Source organism: Chiroxiphia lanceolata, chromosome 19 (assembly GCF_009829145.1).
Source record: "Chiroxiphia lanceolata isolate bChiLan1 chromosome 19, bChiLan1.pri, whole genome shotgun sequence".
NCBI lineage: Eukaryota > Metazoa > Chordata > Aves > Passeriformes > Pipridae > Chiroxiphia > Chiroxiphia lanceolata.
In genome coordinates, this window is record NC_045655.1 from 4,702,338 (window position 1) to 4,724,933 (window position 22,596).

Below are 22,596 nucleotides of genomic sequence, written 5' to 3' on the forward strand. Positions count from 1 at the left end.
GTCTAGGCATAATCTGTCACAGTGACTTTGCTATAACAAAAGGAAATAATCCCACACTGTATTTGTTAGCTATCACAGTGTTGAGCAACTTGTTAAGTGAATTAAATAAATATAGTTCCTACTTGAAGAACAGATTTTTTTTCTCCAAAGAAATTCTTTATAGTTTTGCAGCTCATGCTAATAGAGGAACTCCTCTTCCCCAAAGGCTTTCTGCCCTTTGTGGTACTATTCCAGAGCATGAGTCTGGAGCTTTTTCCTTTTCTGCTCAGATCATCCTTGTGAGGAACAAGCTCTCAGCACAGCTGGACAGAGCATTCCAGCCAATTCCCTGTTTTACTTACTGCCTTAGCAAGTCATTATCCTTTTATTGGCTCTACCATATCTTCAGTGACTTCTGCAAGGTTCCTCTTCATGAAATTTTAGGTTGGGTTTGTGTGCTCACTGCTACCACTCTCACTGATTCTCTCATCTCACCTGCATTGAGACTCCATCATTTTTCTCCTGCATTTTCTCTGACAGGTAAAGCCAGCACTTAACTTTTTTTTACCCTTATGCATTGGAGGAGGGAGAATTTCCAGCCCTGACATTTGCTTCTGGACCCTCTGAACTCCCTCTTCTCTCTGAATCAGTAGTGATCTGTACAACTCACCATCACCTTTGAATGTTTGCTTTCTCTTGTTCCTTAGTGCTTGCTGCAGGTGCTCTTTATTCTGTGTCACAATGAGTCAATCTTTGGCACTTGGTGCTTTGTTAATTGTTTTATTTCTCAGGGTGTTATCTTGACCTGTAGGAGCATAACATGAGAAGGGAGAAAATCCAGTGGCTTGGAGGAAATAAAGATGCAGCCCTGATGCATGACCTCAACCACATTATCTTATACTTGGCCCTGATGCTGCTTCCAAACTTTCTCCCAAATTCTTGAGCACACAGGAGACTCTGAAATTCTCACCTTACAAATGAAGTCTCCTTTTCTCTTCTGTCTTATTCATTGATGAGCTCTTCCTTTCTACTACTGAGAGATCCAGGTCTACAAGCCTTGATGCCTCTTAACTGCAAAAGTCTTATGAGCAGACGTTTTTCTTGTTTCTAATTGAAACATCATATTTGTTGGTTTTTTCCAACCTCGTCCTTCACATTCCGATCCCAGTAATCTCTGGTGACTGTGACTGTTTTTTGTCATTGGGGCAATAAACAGGATATTTTATTATTATGCAGAAACACTTTTTAAGGCCTGGCAATTAGATAATAATTGCCAGAATTTTAAGCTTGACTTAAAATTCTTCTTTCCTTCATCTCTGCTTCCTATAATTTGATGACTGTTCCTTTTTTGAACTTGCAGACTTTGAAACCACTTTCATCTTCCCATGTATAATGAGTATTTATTTCTTTGAGTATTGCATTTCCTCCAAGTTTCTTTTGGCTCTACTTAACTCCTGTCTGATTTGAAGAGAACTTATTTTGAGATGAGATTTTATTAATTTACCTTCCTCTTTTAGAAAAGAGGGTTTTTTAGACTTTTTTTTTTTTTTAAGAAGTCAGTGTGTATTTTCTACCAGCTATTTCTGTTACTGACTTTGCATAAAGACCTCTGACAAAATTCATGAGCCTTGCTCTCTGTTTGGGGCATTTTGATTCATGAAGTGACAATTGTTGGGAGGTGACTGTCAAAGTGTCCAGGAATCCTCTGCTAAATAATCCATATCTCAGAGGGCTGAAAAAACCTTAGAGTAACACCACTTGCATTCTGTCACATTTAGTACTTGAGAGTATTGTGAGAGACTTCCCAAAGTCCTAAAAAGCACCAGTGTGGTGTTTTGTGTTGGATTACTGTAGTAGCAAACCCTGCAGCAGGATTTTACAGGTGTCCCTCCAAAAAAGTTAAAAGCAGTGCTGGATTGAGCATAATGTGATGATTCAAATGTGGAGGATTTGCTTAATTGATTAGCCTGAGGGAGAAATGTAACATAAATTTGTAAGTAAATCGCTGAAGAGGAAAAGTTAGGTAGAAAAGATTGCTCTTCAGGAAACAAGTATTATGTAAAGGAGCCTGAAAATGGATTGCAAACCACTGTGAGCAGTAAAGGTGTCCCCTGGTCTGGGCTGGGAATGATTTTAAGTTGACCAGTTAAAATACTTTATGTTAAATGAATTGATTTCAGTTCAGTTACAGAGCACAGATTTGTGCAGCAGTTTAAATAAAAGAGAACCAAATGAATGTGAACAGAGTGTCATAAACCTGAACAAAAGCCATTTGCTGCAAAAGGAACACCCTTGTGAAGGAGTCTGCCTGGTCTAGAAATTAAATGCCTGAGTCTCCAGTGTGGCTTGTCCTCCACCATCCCTGGCACTGCCTGTTTCAAAATTGAGAAAAAATAACGTCAGTGAGACAAGACTTGAATAAATTTGGGGGGCAGGGAGGGATTGCATTTCTCTTTCATGGTCAGTAGGTTCTGTTCACATAGGAAACAATGGCATCTGAAGGAGAGAGCACACACCAAGCTTGAAATTATTTTCACTTTAAAGGGGGAAGGGTAGAATTGTAAACATATGTCTGTGATCTGAAGAGAAATCCTTGAACCTGTTACTGTCATGCAAGCTGCAGTTGTTTGTGGAGTGTGACTGATGTCCAGTAGAATGTAAAATATCTCGAGCTGAAAGGCCTTGGGGATATCATTAGAAAATGTCAGTGTCCCCCTCAGGATAGTCAGATAACATGTCAAGTGTCACTTTGCCTCATAGTAAAGAAACTTTTCCTTTGCATCAAAAGAGAGCTGTTGAAAATGCATTTTTCAGCATTAACTTAGAACATAAAATTCACTGAGCATGCTTGCTGCATTAGGTCATTTATTTGGGTATCTGGTTCACAGACGGGACTGCTTTTTGAACAAAGGAGGTTTATCAATACCTCACAATCTTCTGGGGCACTGAATTTATAGGTTGAAATAACCAGGCTCCTCACCTGTTCAAAAAGCCTTTCCTTGCAATGAACATATTGCCTGAAAAACCCCAGTCCAGCGCATTGCAAATTAGAGATTTTTCACTCTGCCTGTTTTTTCGGAGCCCTACTTTGTACACAGTGTTATTTGATCATGCTTGCCGCAGGCTCCCCAGACATCAAAGCACAGTTTGAGATAGAACTCGGTGCCCCACTGTAATATGAGTGAGATATCTACCTGTTTGATTGGGGATTCTGTAATTTATTTTATTTTCTGCCTTGCTGTTTGCCCCCCATGGGGGCTGCCTCCTGTGCATCATAGCCACGCTCAGCCGTGGTTCCTTGCCAGCCCAGTTATCAGAGGGGGCTCCTCCTGCCTTGCTAAAATCTGCCTCCTCCTGGGGATGTTCAGGAAGGCTGCACAGACGATATTGTCATTATTGGGTTTAAGTGGTTTGTGTTCATTGGGTGCAGTGTAATGTTTCATAGTGGGTATTAATAACTCAGCGCTATGTGAATATTAAAAGAGGCTCATGTGTCTCAGTTAGGAAAGGGGATTAGTGCAAAAATGCTTTTTTAAGAGCAGAGCTATGATGTGGAACCAAATCCAGACTGATGTTAAATAAGCTGATCTGGCCTCTCCCAAGTTTTGGGTTGGCTAAAGCAGTATGTCTGATGTCTGCACTCCGCTGCTGAGAGTTTTCCAAACCAGACAGAGGACTTCCCTGAAATGTGCTGGCTCTCTTCCCTTTGCACCTTTCAATCTGGTGGAGAAAAGAGGAGATAATCCAAGTGGGGAGAAGGCAATGGCCACATGATAGCTCTGCAGTTGGCTGCTAGAATCCCTCCTTTCCTCTGGAGAGGTGGGTGAGGGTGATTGTGCATTTGGGGATTAAGAGCAACCGAGTTAAGAAAAACAGTACCTTAATGCTGTTTCTCTCTTTCTTCTCCCTTCACTCCATGCTTCTCATTCCCTGTTATTCATACCTTTTTTTTCTATATATATTTTTATTCATCCATGCCCTTTTCTGTCTCCATGGGACACTGTTTTGTGCGCTGTCGGCTCCTGGCACCGCACACAGCTCACCCTTTCTTTCTCCAATCAGGATGGCGGCCTAGTGGAAGAGCCCACTACTTCACCATTTTTGCCTTCACCAAGCCTGAAGCTCCCCCTTTCAAACAGTGCACTCCCTAATCAGACCCTGGGCGGGATTGCCTCAGGGCTGGGCATGCAAAACTTGAATTCTTCTAGACAGGTAAGGCTGTCAGGGGAGATCCAAGGTGAATTTCAGCTCTCTTGGATTAGCTGCTAGAGCCCGTCCATCACTTCCCCAGGGAAAACGGGTTTTAACTGAAAGTGCAACATCTTTGTTCACGTGAAATATCAGTGGAGGAACTACCTGCTGTGTAAACGTTTCACCTTATAGGACATAAAACAACTGCTTAGCTGTAATTAGCCTGTTAATGACACACTTCCATTAAGAAGAGTCTGTAGTGTTGTGAATTTATATCCCTGAACCCTGGTGTGGCTCTGCTTTGATTGATGGAAATCCTTTTTTTTGAGGCATTGCAAATTGTCACACTCGGAGGCAGAGACATCGCTCGAGTTCATTTTTCCTGGCAGACTTAATTATTCAGTGATGAGATGGGGAGAAGTGAGGGGGGCTTTTTTATTCCTGCTTTAAGTGTCAGTGTAGCTCATAGTTTTGCAGGTGGCAAGAAAGAAGCTGGACTTCCAGCACCCAGGTCAGATGGAGCATTGAGGCAAGGGGGGTGTTTTGGCCCCTGGGTAGAATGTGCTGAAAGGGAAAGAAAAGGAAAGGAGATGGGGTGGAAGACTGATAAACACCATAAGACTGAGAGGCTATAAAGGCTGTTGATTATGAAAAGGTTATTTTTGCCATCAAATTGAAGTTCTAGCAAAATAAAAACAACACAGAAAAACGCTGTCTGTCATTCTAGGGGGGCTCTTCTTATGTATATTCTTTTAAAGTTAGTTTTTTAAAGGCAGTGCTTGTCCAGCACTTCCAACCCATTAAGCCTATCTTTCTGAAAGAGAGCCTGCACTAACAGCATGTCCATTTTCAGGAGCTTTGTAAAATGATCAAGTATAAAAACTGCTTACCTAACTCGAGGTTGGGGTTGCTGTGAGTTTAATGCCTCCATTCTCCCTTGCTACACAAATACAAACATTTTGGGCAGGTACTTTGCATTGTTCATCTCTCGACCCTCCAGGGCTATGCATCTTTATAAAAGCCGTGTTCAACTTCAGCTGCCTTTTGGGTTAGGGTTAGGGTTAGGCATCTGTACAAAGTTCTGGGGGTTTGGGATGTTGGGTAGGTGGCAATCCTTGCCATGCCCGATTCTAAACCCGGTTGTCGACACAGTCTGTACGTGCTGCTTTCTTTATTCGTGCCTGTCGTAACCACTGAGAATAGAGACTGCACAGACAAGTAACATCCAGGTTATGTGTTGAGTGATGTCTTTACATGCCAGTGCCATTCTTGTCCTGCTGCAGATACCGAGTGGCAATCTGGGTATGTTTGGCAATAGCGGAGCAGCACAAGCCAGGACCATGCAACAGCCGCAGCAACCGCCAGTGCAACCTCTTAATTCATCCCAGCCTAGTCTTCGTGCTCAAGTGCCTCAGTTTCTATCCCCTCAGGTTAGATTTCCACTCCTAAGTTTTCCCTTTCCCTAGAACTCTTCCATACTCTCCTCTCCTGAGGTTTGCAGCCACTGCTGCCTGGCTGTGTCCCTGTTATCTATTTACATGTTGCATGGCTGAGATGGTCTCACATTATGTACATTACTTGTGAGGGCACATCATTGAGTTCCTTTTTGCAAACAGTGGGTGTTTCTGAGCAGTTTGTTCTCATCTCTTTTTCTGTAAATGAACTTCTGAGTATGGTTATTAAGATAACCTTGCTAATTTTTGGATAGTTCACAGTACCACTTCGGGTAACAGTAATATTTTCCAGCTGAAGTTTTGTGGCTCTTATGAATGGCTCACGCAGTTGTCACTGTTAAAAGAGAACATACAATGTTTAATACACTGCTCTTCCTTAGGTTCAAGCACAGCTTTTGCAGTTTGCAGCAAAAAACATTGGTCTCAGCCCTGCACAGTTAACCTCGCCAATTAATAATCCTCAGCATATGACGATGTTGAACCAGCTCTATCAGCTGCAGCTGGTAAGTTAAAAGACATGGCAAATAAGCTCTAAATCAGAATTGAAGGCATGAAGATAAAATGAGGAACTGCTATCTACATTTTTAAATGACATGACAGATCTTCAAAACAATCAGATCCTGATTTCTTTGGTAGAGTTTCTTTTTAAAGAAACAGAATCATATTTTTTGCCTCAGGCTTTATAAATAGTCATTTGTGGAATAATTATCCTTTACAGCTGATCAGTGGAACTAAAAGTCGGTTGTCTTCCTACTGCTGTGAGTAACAGTGTATTCTAAAACAGCACTGATGTGTGTGCTACATGTCAATATAGACCACTGACTGACCAGCTGAGAGGTGTGTCACAACAGAACCAGAGAAGTGGTGGCAGTGCTGGTCACCTGAGTTACCTGCAGAACTTCCTTCATTTACCTCATTAAAACATAAAGCCTAGGGCAAATTTCCTTTAATTAATGGAATTAGTGGTATATTAAAAATACCATATGATAAGAACTACTTATTTTTTGCAAAAGTGCTTTTGTCGTTGTGTGCAAATTTTGTATATATATGTGTGTGTGCATATGAAAATGTTGAATTGGATTTTAAGATTATTTTAAAAAGAGATACTGCAAAGTCAGTATTTGCCAGAGTTAAACATAGAATTGAGGATGACAAACTAGCTTAGTTGCTGCTCTCAGTGTGCTAGAGAAACTGTTCTGTTAGTAACAGTGTTTGATACTATTATTCATTTCTTGTTACGTTTTGAGGAGCACAGCATTATTGTCATAATAATTTAACAGTACCCAGCTACTTGAAAAATATCTGCACAGAATTTCCTTTGGATTTTCAGTCATGTCTTTCAGAGAAACACCTTGCAGATCAGTTTGCTGCCAAGCTAACCATTTTAAAATCGTGAATTTTTTTCAGGAATAAAGCAGCAAAAGCGATTTAACTACAGTGTTGTCAGAACTGAAAAAAAAAAAAAACAACCCACAAAAATGCACACTGGACTAAAATAAATATATTATAAAATACATTTGTGGCAAGGTTGTTACTTTAGCTTCATTGACTGTTTTCAGAGAACTCCAGTGTTTGTCTTTTCTATTTCATGGTGTCCCAGAGCAGCTCTAGCCAGCATGTTCAGCCTGTTGTGTGTGTTGGGGCTCTGACCTCTCCCTTGTCTCTCCAGGCGTACCAACGTTTACAAATCCAGCAGCAGATGTTACAGGCTCAGCGTAATGTTTCCGGACCCATGAGACAACAGGAGCAGCAAGTATGTTTGCCTGCCAGCCCAATCTCTGCATTACTTTGGTTTCAATAGCTTAAAAAGACCGAATGACATTATACCAAAGCAGCTAAAGCATCCTTAAAACAGGAATGTGTGACAGCAGAGGGTGCTGAGTGTTAAAGCTGCTTCACAGCGTTGTTGGAGGAAAGCTCTTCACCCCTTAATACAGTCAATTCTTATTTGTAAAGAGATCTATTGTGTTATTTCACTGCAGAGAAAGAAATCTGGTGTCTTTTTTGTTCCACTGAGCGTTTATTGATTCTCTCTCCTGCAGGTTGCACGTACAATCAATAACATGCAGCAGCAGATCCAGCAGCACCAGCGCCAGCTGGCCCAGGCCCTGCTTATGAAGCAGCAGCCTCCCCCTCCACATCTATCTTTGCACCCCTCTGCAGGCAAATCAGCCATGGATAGCTTTTCACCCCATCCCCAGGCTCCCGGCCTACCTGACCTGCAGACCAAAGAGCAACAGTCTTCACCGAACACCTTTGCTCCTTACCCTCTTGGTGAGTGTCCTCCCTGCAGCAGGTCCACCTGGAAAACACCCAGGGAGTCTATTTCCTTAACTCAGCATCTAAATATTTTGCTCCACGGTGTAACAAACATAAACACATAAATATATATGTTTATTAAATAACCCTGAAATGCCAAAACAAAATCATGGCACTACATGCCTGTGGTTTGGCTGTGTTTGAGGTTTGTGGTAGCTGTATTTGCTCACCTGTGTTCTGCCCACAAATAACCAGAACACAAAATTTGCCTGATTAACTGTTCACTTATGTTGCTGTTTATGAACTAAGTGTAAATTAACGGCATCATGATGTAAAATGCACAAATGTCATATTGATAAACAGGAATATCATCTGGGAAAGTCGTGGAAAGTCATCTTTCCGCTGTAATCAGCACTGGTAAGGCATCAGTTTTGGTCAGTGTATTCCAAGAAATAAATGGATCAGAGTGTAGGGGAGGTGATTAGATGTTTCAAAAACACAACTGCTAAGGAAAAAATGAAATCCTCTGCTCTCTATAGTCTAAAGAGGATTTAAGAGACATGCAGGAATCTTCAAAAATGTAAAAGAGAGCTGTGAATAAGTTTTCTTGCATGTGGCTAATGCAAGAGGTAATAAACTTTTGTTGCCTAAAAGGAGAACTAGCTAAACATTAAGGATCACTTGGTTGCTTTAAGCAAAGTATTGGAATGAATTATCTGGGAAGTTCCTAAAATCTTCTTCAGCAGCCATTCTCTGGTAGATTAGACATAGATCTGTCAAATATGATTGATGTCAAAATAATCGATTGGGCCTGGAGACAGGCAGAACAGAGCAACCTTTCAGACCTGTGTGATTGTTTGATGTATGCTACAGACTTCCTTTATGACATAAAGGAATTAATTTAATCTCTTTGTGACTCTCTTTATGCTGGGTACAATAGAATTGCCAAGCTTTATCTGCCATGCAGCAGTTAAGAAGGTAATTCTGACTGCTATGGTGAGCTGTTATGGCAGGGAGCATCAGAAGGCAAAAGAATTTGTGAATTAAAGGTCTAAGTCTAAGAGGTTCTTATGATTTCTCAGCTTCCTGTGATCTGCTAACATTCAGGATTATATATGAAAAAAGACCCAGATTCATGTCACAGGAGCACGTCAGAATTATTCCCTAAATAACAGTCTGAGTGAGTCTGTTCTGTGTATACAAAATACAAGCCCAACTAGTAAAATACCTGCTCTGATGAACAGCCACTGTTTGGCCTTTAATTGGTTGCTTTGTTTGGGATTTTTAAAATGCTGTTAGCAAAATGAAGTGGCAGACATCATGGGGGTGTGCTGGGGAGACACTGGGAATATTTTGGCGTAGCCATGGAATGCTGCAAACTCTTCACTGGTTTAAACATAACATTCCAGTGCATTCTTCCAGAATGCCTTTCCTGAGACAAGTGAGGAGACTGTAAGTAGAAACACGAAAGACAGCTTTAATATATTATCCCTACATCTTTTTTTCCACCCCTTCTTAGCAAAGTTTTACCATTTTCTGAATTCATGGGAGATGTTTGGGTGTTCCCATAAAATCAAAAGTTCTTGACAGCAGGTTGTAAGTGACACATATACACACATGGGTGTTCAGTAATTCCTGTAGCTGGGTTTTTAAACACATCTTTTAATTATGTGATGGATATCTAATGACCTGTTTCCCCTCAGCTGGACTGAACCCGAACATGAATGTAAATAACATGGACATTACTGGTGGTTTGTCAGTGAAGGACACTTCTCAGTCCCAGTCTCGCCTTCCTCAGTGGACACACCCCAACTCAATGGATAATCTGTCTAGTGCTGCTTCTTCTCTTGACCAGAACTCCAGCAAGCACGGTATGTCCCCTCTAATCCCTGTGTCAGTCTGGTTTTTTGGGATTTGAGCCATGGTGTAATTGTAATAATTTTTCTCATGTTACTTTCCTGTGTAAGTGCTCGTAAATGGTTGGTACCGAAAGCCTTTTGAGCCCGTGAGATTTTATAGATGATTTCTGCAGTTACATTCAGCAGTGCACTGAAGTGCCTGCAGCTCTCACTTCCTACATGCAGTGTAGAAATGGTTTTTTCATTTGTTGAATTTTGTTGTTGAGCACATGGAGTTCAAATAAAACAACCCTTTAGTGTCGGCAAAACAAGTCCCACAAACTTCCCCTTTTTCCAGACCTGTATACCTTCAATCCTAAAAAACTTTACATGGGCTTTCTCCCACAACTTTTCCAATATCATCAACCTTTCCCAGCCAGTACTGTACAAAGGCATGATGGATTGCCTTTGGATTCCACCCACCCTGGAATCAGGAGCACAGACAGTTGCTAATCTGTTTGAACACCTTTATCCCTAACACCTCCAGTATCCTGAGTCACTTATTCCTTTATTTCCTGTACCGAGTTTATTCTGTTGGAACATGGGGCTCTGTTAACTTTAATGTATCCTGGATTTTATTATGAGCAGCATGAATTATTCCTTCTATGACAAGTTTTTTATTGTGAAAGTAGCTGCACTGCTTATGCCAAATTGTTGTTTGATAGTTTGTAGGAACACGAGAACAATTTCAAGTCATCCATCCCATCAGCAATGAATGCCTTGGGAAGGATGAGATAAGGGGTTGCCTGCAGTGCTATTCCTCAGTATGCCGTCGCAGCAAGTTCCTATTTACCATCAGTGTAATGATTTGAATTACTTAAGTCTCTTTTTGGCAGGAATTTAATGCAAACTTCTTTAACTTGAGTCTAGATTGTACCAGCAGCTCATCTCACAGCTGTAGTCCCTAGTAAGGCTTCAGAGGCTCTTAAGCCTGGCTTACTGTGTTTGTATTTTAGCTTTCTTTTTACCTTTGTAATACCAAAAATAATAATTATAAAAAAAGAAATTAATAACAAAATACAGGGACTTGATGAAATTCCATACCCCAAATTAGTCCTGCTCCTAAACGAAGCCTTTCCATCTCATTCCTTGCAGGTGCTATACCTGGAGGTTTAAGTATTGGTCCTCCAGGAAAGTCCTCCATTGATGACTCCTATGGCCGGTATGATCTGATTCAGAACAGTGAGTCTCCTGCCAGCCCACCTGTAGCTGTTCCTCACAGCTGGTCACGTGCCAAATCCGATAGTGATAAGATTTCCAATGGCTCCAGCATAAACTGGCCACCAGGTAACAAAACACAAAGCCTTGGTGTTGAACTGATGTCCTTAAAATGTACTGTTGGGTTGATTTATTGCATCCTTCTGATGCACGGGGGCTGCAGAGAATCGTGACCTTACACCCTTCTCTTTTCTGTTGTATTTGGAACAGAGTTTCATCCAGGAGTGCCATGGAAAGGACTGCAGAATATTGATCCTGAAAATGACCCCGATGTTACTCCTGGAAGTGTTCCAACTGGGCCTACCATAAACACCACGATACAGGATGTTAATCGCTATCTCCTCAAGAGTGGAGGTAAACACACAAGTTACTTTCACATCTGTGCATTCTTCCTTCTTCTCTCAAAAAATGTTGACCTCATTTGTTACAGATACAGCATATTTTTGCATGTACTCCTAATCTAATAATGCTTCTGCTCAGAACTTTCACTGAATATCCAGAAATACTTGTTTTAAATATGGGATTAAGAAGTTTCTTGTTTTCCGTGGGAACGTAAATATTTTTCTATTGGAAAAGGCTGTGAGATGTAATTTAAACTTCTGTGGTCACTGGAAGTTTTTCCTAACCTGTAACACTTGGTTTTGAACAAGATTTTGCTCTCCACACTGCCCACCCTCCTACTTACACTGTGAAATGCTAAGAAGACACAGTACAAAAGTTCCACAGTTGTTGCTGAGGCAGCAGGCTTCTGGCACACTAATTAATTGTAGCTTTGTTAGAAGATCAATCAGCAAAATAAATTAGAGCTGTTTTATCCCCAAAACCATAAAAGAAAAGAAAAAATTAGGGGAATTGACTAGTAAACTACTATTTCCCAGTGTCATTTCCATTCCTTTTGTCTTGGCAGTGCTTACTTCAGAATAAAAAGAGAATTCTATAAAACAATCAAGCATTGGGACTTGTTAGCTGGATGTACTGGAAGTGGATCAAAAGGAAAGGTGGCTTGGTTTAATTGTGATCAGGGTGCTGAAATAGCCAAGTCATCTGCACTCTATTAGAGCACTGTAATAGGCACAGAAATAGCACAATCAGGTTGTCCAGAAGGATCTGTCAGGATTAAAAATGTGGATTTTGTTCTAATAGTTACATCTGTGGTATCAGCACAGATTGTAAATCAGAACTATCCTTGAAATGAGTGTCCAGCTCTGGGCTTGTTAATTCAGCGAGGGATGTGAAACATGAGGGAAAGGAGGCAGAGGTTTCATTGCCTCCAGCCCTTTGAGTGCTCTCTTGCCAGGAAGCAATCTTTATTTATGCTGAAGGACAGAGTATTTGTGTGCATGAATAATGTTGAATTAACTTTCAATGACCCAAGTGTGCTTCAAGGGGCAGGCAAGTTTGAAGTTATAAGAAGTATAAAGATGTAATTCAGTGACAACTCAAATACAAGGCACCCAAGAAATACTCTCTTCAGGCCAAAAGCCTAAACCTACAGAGCTGTACCTGTAAGTCAGATGATACCTAATACAGGCCTTCCTGTTTTAGAGAAGGAACACTGGCTCTGCTGGTGTATAATCTGCTGGTAGAATGAAGAAATAATTTGCTTCTTGGAGAGGGTCAGCAGAGATGGTCTTTGCAGAAGTAAAGAGGCTCTAAGGAACTCAAGCCTTCTGCAGAGCAGGGACTGTTGGGGCCCACCTGTGCTTCCTTTCCTCATTAGCTTTTTCATTTGGTCATATAATCCTAATAAAAATATAGTTCAGAATCTGTTTCTTTATGCTCATATAACCCAGGGGTTTGCTCTTAGGTAAAATTGCTTGTTGCTGTCAGTACCCATCCATATGAGACTGTGGCTTTCATGGGAAGAGCCTGTCTTTGAACAGTGCAGCCTAAAGCACACAGATTGTATTGACAGATCTGATCCCCATTTAGAGGGTTAGGCTGTGGTGTGCCCTTGGAAACAGGCAAAACCCAAGCTTTTGGGTTGGTTTTTGCTTTGCCCTGTTTGCTAATGAAGCTTTGCAGGGTCAGCTACTATGAGCTGAGAGACGTAGCCACAAGGAATCAGGACCAGTGCCAGCTCTGTAGGTTTTTGAATCTGCTATAATTCCATCACTCCTGCCTAGGGAATAGATTATTTCCAGAGAAGACCTGATAACAGAGTTATTTTGCTTGAAACTTGATGTCTGTATTGGTGTCCTATGGAGTGCAGGGAGTGTGGTGAAGGGGAAGTTTGGTGGGTTGCTGTTCCAGTTGAACAGCCAGCCTTTGTTTTTTATTGAGCTGTGAGGGATGAGTTTGTCCTTTAAATTCCTCCCTTCTCCCTCAGTACAGTGCTCTTTTCTAAAGAACTCACCTATTTTTATTAGTCAGTTAAAGATGTTTCAGTATCACAGTCCATCTACGTGTGACAGGAATGATAAGTCACCCGGGATACACATTTGATTTTGTTGGTGGCTGGAGAGAATACTTCCAGCTCTTCTGGTCTTTGTAATGAAGATTTTTTTATTTTATGTTCAGTTTCTTTCATTTGCTGCCAGCAAGGAAATGTATTCTTAGATAGTTCCTCAGATTGTAAATGATTTACTGAGGTAGTTTCAGGCTATTTCATTTATGTTATCAGTTGAAGAAGAGATTGCTAAAATATATCCTTACTTTACTGAAAGTCTGCAAAAATTTAAAGATGTTTGTGGGCATTAGGATGTAGGGGAAGTACTTACCTTGAGTAATTTAGGACAGATCACCCATGGTAAGAGGTTAGTTTATCATATGCATCTCTGCTCATCTACAGTTGCCATTACCTAAGTCAGCTGGCAGAGGACCTTGATAAATGAAGCCTGTTCCTTGAGACTAAACAGTTTAACACTAATTTTTTTGAGTCACATATCTTAAAGGAAACGCAGAATTTGCCTCCCTCACAGGCACTGCTCTAACTGCTACTGTGCCAGCTTTCTTCTCTTTTCTACCAAAGACTTCTGCTTCACTGTAACACACCTTCAGTAACATTTCATAGCCTTCAGAGACCAGGCTGATTAAGGAGAAAAATGCCTTTGCATGGTTTGTATTTGCACATAACAGACTTGCTTATGTCACACCAAACATCATTATGCCCATCTTTCTTAGTTGCTTCTCTGCTGGTTCTGCAGGGTCATCCCCAACATCATCTCAGAATGCCACGCTGCCTTCATCGAGTGCCTGGCCGCTTAGTGCCTCCGGCTACAGTAGCTCTTTCAGCAGCATTGCATCTGCACCTAGCATTGCAGGTACGGAACTGGCCTTTCTACTTCCACATCCTTCTGCATTCTCAGCAAAAGGCCCTAGGAGGTGCTTTCCCAGTGGTTACAGCACTGCTGCCAGAGACAGGAGTGCGTTCTCAGCGCTGGGCTCGGTGGGCAGCTCTCCCGGCAGCCCTTCAGCGGGGAGTGTTGGAGGGTGTGCCTGGAACTGTGCTCAGGAAAAATGTGGTTTATTCCATTTGGTGCCATGGGCTGTCGCTCTGTATTGGCATCGAGATCTCTGAGGAGGATTGTTGTCTAGGACCTCAGCAGGAACACCCCTGCCAGACACTTCCAGTAAGAGCTGATGTGAAAATTTTGTTACTAAACTCACTCTTAAAAGTGAAACATCTTCAGCTCAGGAAAAGCTTTAGTAGTACCTCCAGGACTTGACTTAAGTCTGCATGGCTCTGGAGGGGTTGGGTTTCTTGGGGCTCTTAAATGTCTTTTAATAGCCAAGCCAAAGCCTGATGCTGCCCTGTATGACTGAGCTTGTAAGTGGACTAAATAACTGCCCCGTTCTTTTTAATGAGCTCTGAATGCTGGAGTGTATCTCTGCAAAACATGGCAACTTTGCTTGCAAACTATCTACCTAAATATCCAGTTTGTCCCATTGTAAAAATGTGTTGGGGCTGTTGTGTGGATTGGATTAGCATTTTCACATCTAACCACTGAAAAACCTCCACTTCTCTGGATGAAGGAAGGTGCAGCCTCCAGGTCATACTGCAGAATGCAGAACAAAAAGGGGTTGTTTGGAATGTTTTCCTCCAGTGAAAGGAAAAGAAAGGAATGGCTTGCTTTTCTTTATCTGCCATGCATTTCTGCTTTATTTGCTTCTTATATTTTTGCAGTGTCATCTAATGTTTGTGTTACCCCCATGAGCAGTAGTGACATAGCAACATCTGGTCTGTGGTGATGTGCATGTGTCGTGTGCCACATCACAGGCTGGGCTACTCTGAGTTCTCCAACTCAGACTTGCTCCCTTCCCTCACACCATTTTACACTCATTAATGTCCTCATCATCATTGTCAAATTGTTTTTGTTGCTCCAGTTTGCAAGAAGATGGGAGAGTGGTTGCCCTTTTACTTGAATTGTGATTCAATATAAAATCATTGTGTTAAACGATTTAGATAAATGGAGGCAATCTGGGGAGAGTGTGTGTGTGTATATAACTGAGGCTGTGACCTGGCAACTGGTAAATTTGGCTTTAGCATTGATAAAAAAACCCTCAGTGGCTGCCTTGATGCAAAGCACTGATCCAGTATAAACTCAGATCTGCCAGTTCAAACCTAGTCTTGTAAAAACTCACAAGATTTTTGCATCTTAGACTTTGTCAGACCAAGTAAGTATTTTCTTATTCTCTGCAATCAGCATTAAAGCATTAAAGCAGCACATTCACAACATCATTTGCTGTGGCAGAAGATGCAGGATGTGTCCCTTTCAGTCCATTCCAGTCCAACACGTGCTGCCAGTGTTGGTGACAGCAGGATTGTGCTGTGACAAGGAAATTGGGCTCTAATTGCACAACATGTGTTGGTACAAGGAGGAAAGGCAGGGAGGTGTAAGTCTAAAGGTGAATAAAGAGGTTTATTTTGGTACTCATATTTTAAATCAATTTTGTCTGCCTCTCTAAATGCCAAACTGTATTTACTGTTGTTGGTTTTGTGGTTTTTTATTGAACTCTGATTTGGCAGGAACAGTAGTCAGAGTTTAAAAACTGATTAGGGAAATAACAAACTGAACAGCAAAAAGTTACTAAGAGTGACAGGTTGTGATATGATTTGAACTTCTGCAGACTTCATTTTCCTCAAAGATACTTGGAAAAAAGAGTATCAGTTACTTTGAATATTAAGAAATAAAGTTTTTATTGGTCTTTGATCTTTAGAATTTTAATAATATGTCAGAAGAACATATGGATATACTGGTTTCTTCGTTAGATAAAAGGAGTTGTTAAAAAAAAAAAGTTTAAATCCTATTAAACCTTTGAGAGAGACAATCTTGAAGTGTTTCATTATAATTTTGGTGCAATTAGATTTCAAATACCTAAGTCCATTTTCTGGCCTTTTTTTTTTCATGTATCATCTTTAAAAAGAAAGAGAAGTAGTAGGAGATTTTAAAGAGGGAACTGTGCACATAGCAGGTGTTGTGAGGTTCATTAAATACAAAATTGTTTGAAAATGTAAACACTGGTAGGTTCAAAGGATATAGGATTGATAGCACTGGATGGTACAGAAGGTTGTTGTTGTCTTCCTCCTGAAAAATTGGAGGAATGTACTCAGTGATACCCTTCCTACTGGGGGTTTAAAATTAAGACTACACAAATGTATTTTTTTTCCTGTTGCAGGTAAACTGTCAGACATCAAGTCCACGTGGTCCTCTGGCCCGATCTCTCACACACAAGCCTCTCTGTCCCACGAACTGTGGAAGGTACCCAGAAACACTACGGCTCCGACGAGACCCCCTCCAGGCTTAACCAACACCAAGCCATCATCCACGTGGGGAGCCAGTCCCCTGGGCTGGACCAGCTCTTACTCCTCTGGTACCCACAGCTTCTCTGCTTTACAACACCTGCTTTTATTCTGTGTGTTGGGCTCCAGAATCTGGAGGTTCAGTGCAAGCGGAGTCGTGTCTCTTTTGGGGATTAATCTCATGTCTATTTATTTCACTTTGGCTAAGTTGTGAATGAAGCTGCTGTCTTTCAGGTGGTCACATGAGTAATTCTATACAGGAATTGCCAAATTATTTACTCTCCAACTGGGATTTTTTTTCCCATTTCCTTATTTTCTAAAAATGCCTTTCTAGTTTTGTGGTACGATTGATATTGAAGCTCTACGAGGCTTCAATATCAGCTCAGGGAATTAATATGGGATACATATTTGGAGCATGGATGTGAAGCATTTAGGACCTGATGGCATTGCAGGGCCCTCAGGGAATGCCTTAATTTTTCTCACACAGACTCTTTTTTTAGATGTTGTTTGCTTAAATGCAAATATGGGAAATCATGGCTGTATACACATATATATATATATGTGTGTGTGTATGTATGTATATATATATATATATATGTATATTTGGCTCTCTGTATAGAGATATCTGTATAAATATAGATATATATGCAAGTATTACACCTATTTTATAAAGCTGACTATTTTATTAATCTGCTTTCACTAAGCTGAGAATTAAATGGTTTTCCCTTTTTTTTGGTATTAATTTTGGATCTGTTTCCTTCACCAAAGCCCCACCTGTGGGGGCAGATATTGCTGCTGCCCAGATTCTCTCCAGCCTGACTGTGGTCACATGTGTGACCACAGGATCCACTGTGGTTTCTCAAATGCCACTCGTAAATACCAAGCTTGGACAGTTTCTTAATGCAAAACTCCAAGCTGTAAAACACCAGGCTGAGGTTGGAAGAGCAGGTTTTGTTGGTTATGTCCTTGTATCTTCAATCAGGACATTGTCAGTGCAGAAATACCTGTTTTGAATAAGTCATACACATTAATCTGTCATTGGCAAGATAGCAGAGTGCTGCAGTGCTATAAAATCTTTAATAGCAGGCAGCAGCCTGAGCTTGGACATCAGAATTGCTTTTAAAATGTGCCTTCCAGATTAATTCTAATGTATCCTGGAGATCCAGTTTGCTGCAGTGTCATACCTGCATCTGCCAGTTTCCTCATAGTTACTCTGGGAGTGTGGAAAAAGCCACAGACCTTTTAAATGTAACAAGAGCAGGTTTTCCTTCAACAACCTTTCATTCCAGAGGAGACAGTAAATCAAGGTGTGAGGAAACAGCCATAGGATTTGTTTTCAGTAGCAGTAAGGCTTGCTAGTGTGTTGTGATTCCAGATAAATTTGCTTGTAAAATGCTCTCCAAACCATGATCAGTGCTTTTTTTTTTTTGTGGAATTTTATTGCAGGTTCTGCATGGAGTACTGACAGCTCAGGGAGAACAAGCAGCTGGCTGGTTCTTCGGAACCTCACCCCCCAGGTAACTGGAATTGTGCTTAACTGGTCAGGGAAAAAGACCTGGTACATTTAAGGGATTATAAGAACAACATTTAGCAGCCTTGGTTATTTGAATTATTTGAAGGAAGGATAATTACTCTGCATTTATTACAGGTGTCTTCTTCAGGGAATTTATTAGGTTTTCAAAGTGCTGTCAAATCAAGTATAAACTTTTAAGGCTGTAATTAGTCATTCAGTGGGCACCATTTGTTTATGTGTAAGTTTGGAGGTGAATGGTGCTTTAAAGCAGGCACAGAAATGTAAAATCTGCTTTTCCTGTGGGTTTTTTTGGTTCTTCTCACGAGTCTGTTAAATCCTCTACTTGTCCTTCACACAGTGTCATTGAGAAGGAAGAATATAAACCACAAAGCCTTGAATGCAAACATCCAAACTGATCTTGGGGAAAATTAAGTTATATTTATGAACAGTGTGTTTTTCCTTTGACTTCTTTCTCAACTTCTATGGACTTTCAATGATAAATATAATTTATATGACCTAAACTGGGAAATTTTGTGCGCTGGACTTAAAGGAAATCTTAAGAAAAGACAGGATGTCTCCCTCAGTGCAGAGAGTACTAAGTCTGTAATTAAATTCTTCTTTTTTTTCCTTTCACTTGTACTCACTCTTTAGCTTTTAAAACTTGCTTAACAAGCATTTTAAAGTAACATCACAGCAGCACAGACAACCTTTGCCCCCTTCTCCCCCCAGATTGATGGTTCCACACTGCGGACACTGTGTTTGCAACACGGCCCTCTCATAACATTCCACTTGAACCTGACCCAAGGGAATGCTGTGGTCCGATACAGTTCCAAGGAGGAAGCAGCCAAGGCCCAAAAGTCTCTGCACATGTATGTTTCTGCTCTCTTTTTCTTTGGTTATTAAGCCAGCTTTATCTCAGAAACTAATTTCTTAGGCATTTTATTTGCCAGGAGTCAGAACTCAGATCACTAGTTACTTTAATCTGATTTTCAAAATTACCTGAATGAGATAGAGAAAAATTACGTGGGGGATAGATACTCATGTACCACTGAATAAGAGGTCATTACAAAACTTTATTCACCATTAATAATGTTTCCAGTTAGGATTTGTCACCTGTAAGGCTGCAAAGAGTTTGTAAGATGTGATAAGGATTCCAAAAGAAGCTCGGAGGGAGGGACAAGGTTTTAGCTTTAGAGAGCAGCAGAAAAGACATAACAATGATAAATTAAAAATGTGTTCATGGTGGTCACCTTTCCTAAAGGAGTTATGAGAGAAGTGTATGACAACAAAATGTGGGTTTTAGGAATTTTAAAACCCATGGGATTAATTGGCATAAAAGCAGGAGGGGAGAATCTGAGTGATGAAATCAGTGGATCAGGGAGGATGAAGAATGCAGATACTGATGTTTCAGGAGAATACTCGGGTGCTTAGTGTTGGAAAGTAGTTCTCTTTATGAACAGGTTATAGCATGAGTATAATGAAAGTATTGAGGTAGCAGAAACAGCAGTTGGCTGTGGGCTTTTATCCTTATACCTAAAGAGAGTCTGGGCTCCCAGGATGTGTCAGTTGAAGGAGGTGATCTCCACACATATGGCTTTGGGTGTTTGGCTGTTGATGCAGAAAGGTGGATAGAAAACAGGACAGAGAAGGCTTTGTCAAAGAGGCAGGGACTGGTCAAAATGAGTGGGTGTGGTATAAATCTACACCTCAATTTCAACTTGGAGTTAGATGGATCTGTGTCACAGAATCATAGAATTGCCTGGGTTGGAAGGGACCTTAAAGACCATCTTGTTCCACCCCCTAGCATGGGCAGGGACACCTTCCACTAGGCCAGGTTGCTTCAAGCCCCATCCAAGCTGGCCTTGGACACTTCCAGGGATGGGGCAACCTGTGCCAAGTGCTTTATCCGTCGCAGGGAAGAATTTTTCCCTGACATCTAATCTGTGAGACAGAAAAAGCCATTCCCCTCTTCCTGTCACTCCAGGCCCTTGTAAATAGCCTCTCTCCATGTTTCTTTTAGCTACTTCAGGTACTGGAAGGCAGCAATTAGGGTCACCCCAAAGCCTTCTCTTCTCCAGGCTGAGCAACCCCAATTCTCCCAGCCTTTCCTCACAGGACATCCATCCACCTCGGGTGTGTGTTCCCAGAAGTGCCCTTTGCACCCCTCGCCTCACACCGTTCGTTCCACCTTTTTTTTTGTTTGTGCCCTCAGGTGTGTCCTGGGAAACACTACCATCCTGGCCGAGTTTGCTGGTGAGGAAGAAGTGAACCGTTTCCTGGCGCAGGGCCAGGCGCTGCCGCCCACCTCCAGCTGGCAGTCCAACACTGGATCCACCCAGACCCGCCTGGGCTCCTCCGGCAGCTCCCACGGCCTGGTGCGCCCCGACACCGGCCACTGGAACCCCCCCTGCCTGGGGGGCAAGGGCAGCAGCGACCTGCTGTGGGGGGGGGTCCCCCAGTACTCCAGCAGCCTTTGGGGACCCCCCAGCGCCGACGACGGCAGAGTCATCGGGAGCCCCACACCCCTGAACACTCTTCTCCCGGGGGATCTTCTCAGCGGGGAGTCCATCTAGGAAACGAGAGAGAAAACAAAATGGAAATAACAATCATCAGCACTAAAGGAAAAAAGAAAAAAATTTAAAAAAAAAAAAAATTAAAAAAAAAAAAAATAATTGTAACCCTTTCCAGTCCCGGGCTCGATGAAGAATCCAGCTTTAACCCATGAGACTGGCAGCCCTCCTTAGTACCTCTGTCCAATATCGAATCCGAAACTGCAGAAGTCCTTGTGAACTGTTCCTGAAACAGTATGGGCTCCTTTTGGTCAGTGTCACATGCTAATGACAGGTTTTATTGTTTGTTTTGTTTGGTTTTTTTTTTTTTCATGGCTTTTTTGTTTTATGTTGTCTTTTTATGTTTGTATGGTGATTTTTTTTTTTTTTTTTTTCAAAACCAAGTATAAAAGCTGCTTAGGATAGGTCTATCATGAAGGGCACTTTTCAGAATTTGGGCTGGAAAGGGTTATTTTATCAACTTGGGGGGGGGGTGGGAAGGGGAAATGAAAGCCTATTTAAATGAGCCTGTGACTATATTATGCACATTACAGAGGCGGACCCAATAATCAGAAAGGGTGAAGTGTGATATTTACCATTGGTACAGAAAAGTGACGAATCCAAGTGGGAACTATGGACTGTACAGGTTGAGTTGGGGGGGAGGGAGGGCAGGGCTGGGGTATCTCTGTGTCCACTACTCCCATGGATCTGCCTATGCACATTGCCCTTGTTTCATTACTTTTTCATGTCATTTTTTTTAATCCCAAAAATATATAAAAAAAAAAAGTGAAAAAAAAAAATCAACAAAGTAACAAAAAAAAAAATTTAAAAAAAAAAAAAAAAAAAGACAACAAACCATATCAACATGCAAATACTTGAATCCAGCAGGCCAATAACAAAATGTGAACACTTTCTGAGTTGAATTATTACACTTCCAGGTCAGCATCAGTACACAAAAAAACAGGCTCTAAGAATTTTTTTTTTTTTTTAAAAAGTTCAGACTCTATGTTTTTGTTGGGACAGATGTGAGTGTGCCTGTGTGAGTGTGTGTGTGTGAGTGTGTGTGTGCCCACGTGTGGTTTAACTCAACGTGTGAAGTTTTTTTCCTTTTGATTCAGTATATGCTTTTTATTTGCTCATTGGTCAAATGTTTAATTGTTATTAGCTTCTAACTTTGCACTGAGTGTCCGCAGCCCTTCTTGTAGCTAATCCTGTAATGGTAAAAAAAAAAAAAAAAAAAAAAAAAAAAAAAGGACAAAAAAAAGGAAAAAAAAAAAAAAAAAAAAAAAAAGGAAAGAAACTGATAGAAGGGGCCGGCGACAATTCACGTGTAAATGTTTACTCAAGGACTCTTATTGCATTTTAAAAATTACAGTGTGTATCTCTGGAGAATAATATGTATATCTACCTTTAGCGGCTTTTTATTGTGGACTAATGCAAGAAAATTATTACCGGAGTATTGCACCATTTTTCCATTCGGAATATAAAGTTTAAAAAAAAAAAAAAATACTCTTGTTGAACTGTGGCCATAGATAATTGTAAAGAGTTGATAGTTCCCTTGCAAGCAGGAACAGAAACAAGCACTTGGACATAAGTTTTGACTGCTTTTGGAGGAGCCAGGAGTTTTGGCTCCCACCTGTTTACAGACCTTTTTTTTCTCTCCTTCAAACTTTAAAATAAAAAAAGGAATTAAAAAAAAAAAAAAAAAAAAAAAAAAAAAACCACAAAAAAAAAAAAAAAAAAAAAAGGAAAAAAAAAAAAGACTTCCATCGTAAAGAAAACTATTTTCAGA

The 22,596-nt window shown here is 41.0% G+C and overlaps 1 protein-coding gene across 10 annotated transcripts in view; it reads left to right on the forward strand.

Moving 5' to 3' along the window:
• TNRC6C (trinucleotide repeat containing adaptor 6C) overlaps positions 1–22,496 on the forward strand; it is a 98,311-nt gene extending 75,815 nt beyond the window's left edge. For 3 of the 10 annotated variants that reach the window (XM_032706426.1, XM_032706420.1, XM_032706418.1), the window contains exons 8-20: positions 4,018–4,191; positions 5,454–5,600; positions 6,005–6,127; positions 7,294–7,377; positions 7,667–7,898; positions 9,587–9,754; positions 10,877–11,068; positions 11,210–11,353; positions 14,146–14,262; positions 16,619–16,813; positions 18,189–18,259; positions 18,985–19,124; positions 20,468–22,496. In XM_032706426.1, the coding sequence (XP_032562317.1) occupies positions 4,018–4,191; positions 5,454–5,600; positions 6,005–6,127; positions 7,294–7,377; positions 7,667–7,898; positions 9,587–9,754; positions 10,877–11,068; positions 11,210–11,353; positions 14,146–14,262; positions 16,619–16,813; positions 18,189–18,259; positions 18,985–19,124; positions 20,468–20,828 (2,148 nt within the window). In that variant the 3' untranslated portion in view covers positions 20,829–22,496. The remainder of the gene's footprint in view (positions 1–4,017; positions 4,192–5,453; positions 5,601–6,004; positions 6,128–7,293; positions 7,378–7,666; positions 7,899–9,586; positions 9,755–10,876; positions 11,069–11,209; positions 11,354–14,145; positions 14,263–16,618; positions 16,814–18,188; positions 18,260–18,984; positions 19,125–20,467) is intronic. The other 7 variants (XM_032706427.1, XM_032706421.1, XM_032706417.1 and 4 more) reach the window with 6 other exon arrangements.
• The last annotated feature ends 100 nt before the right edge of the window (positions 22,497–22,596 follow it).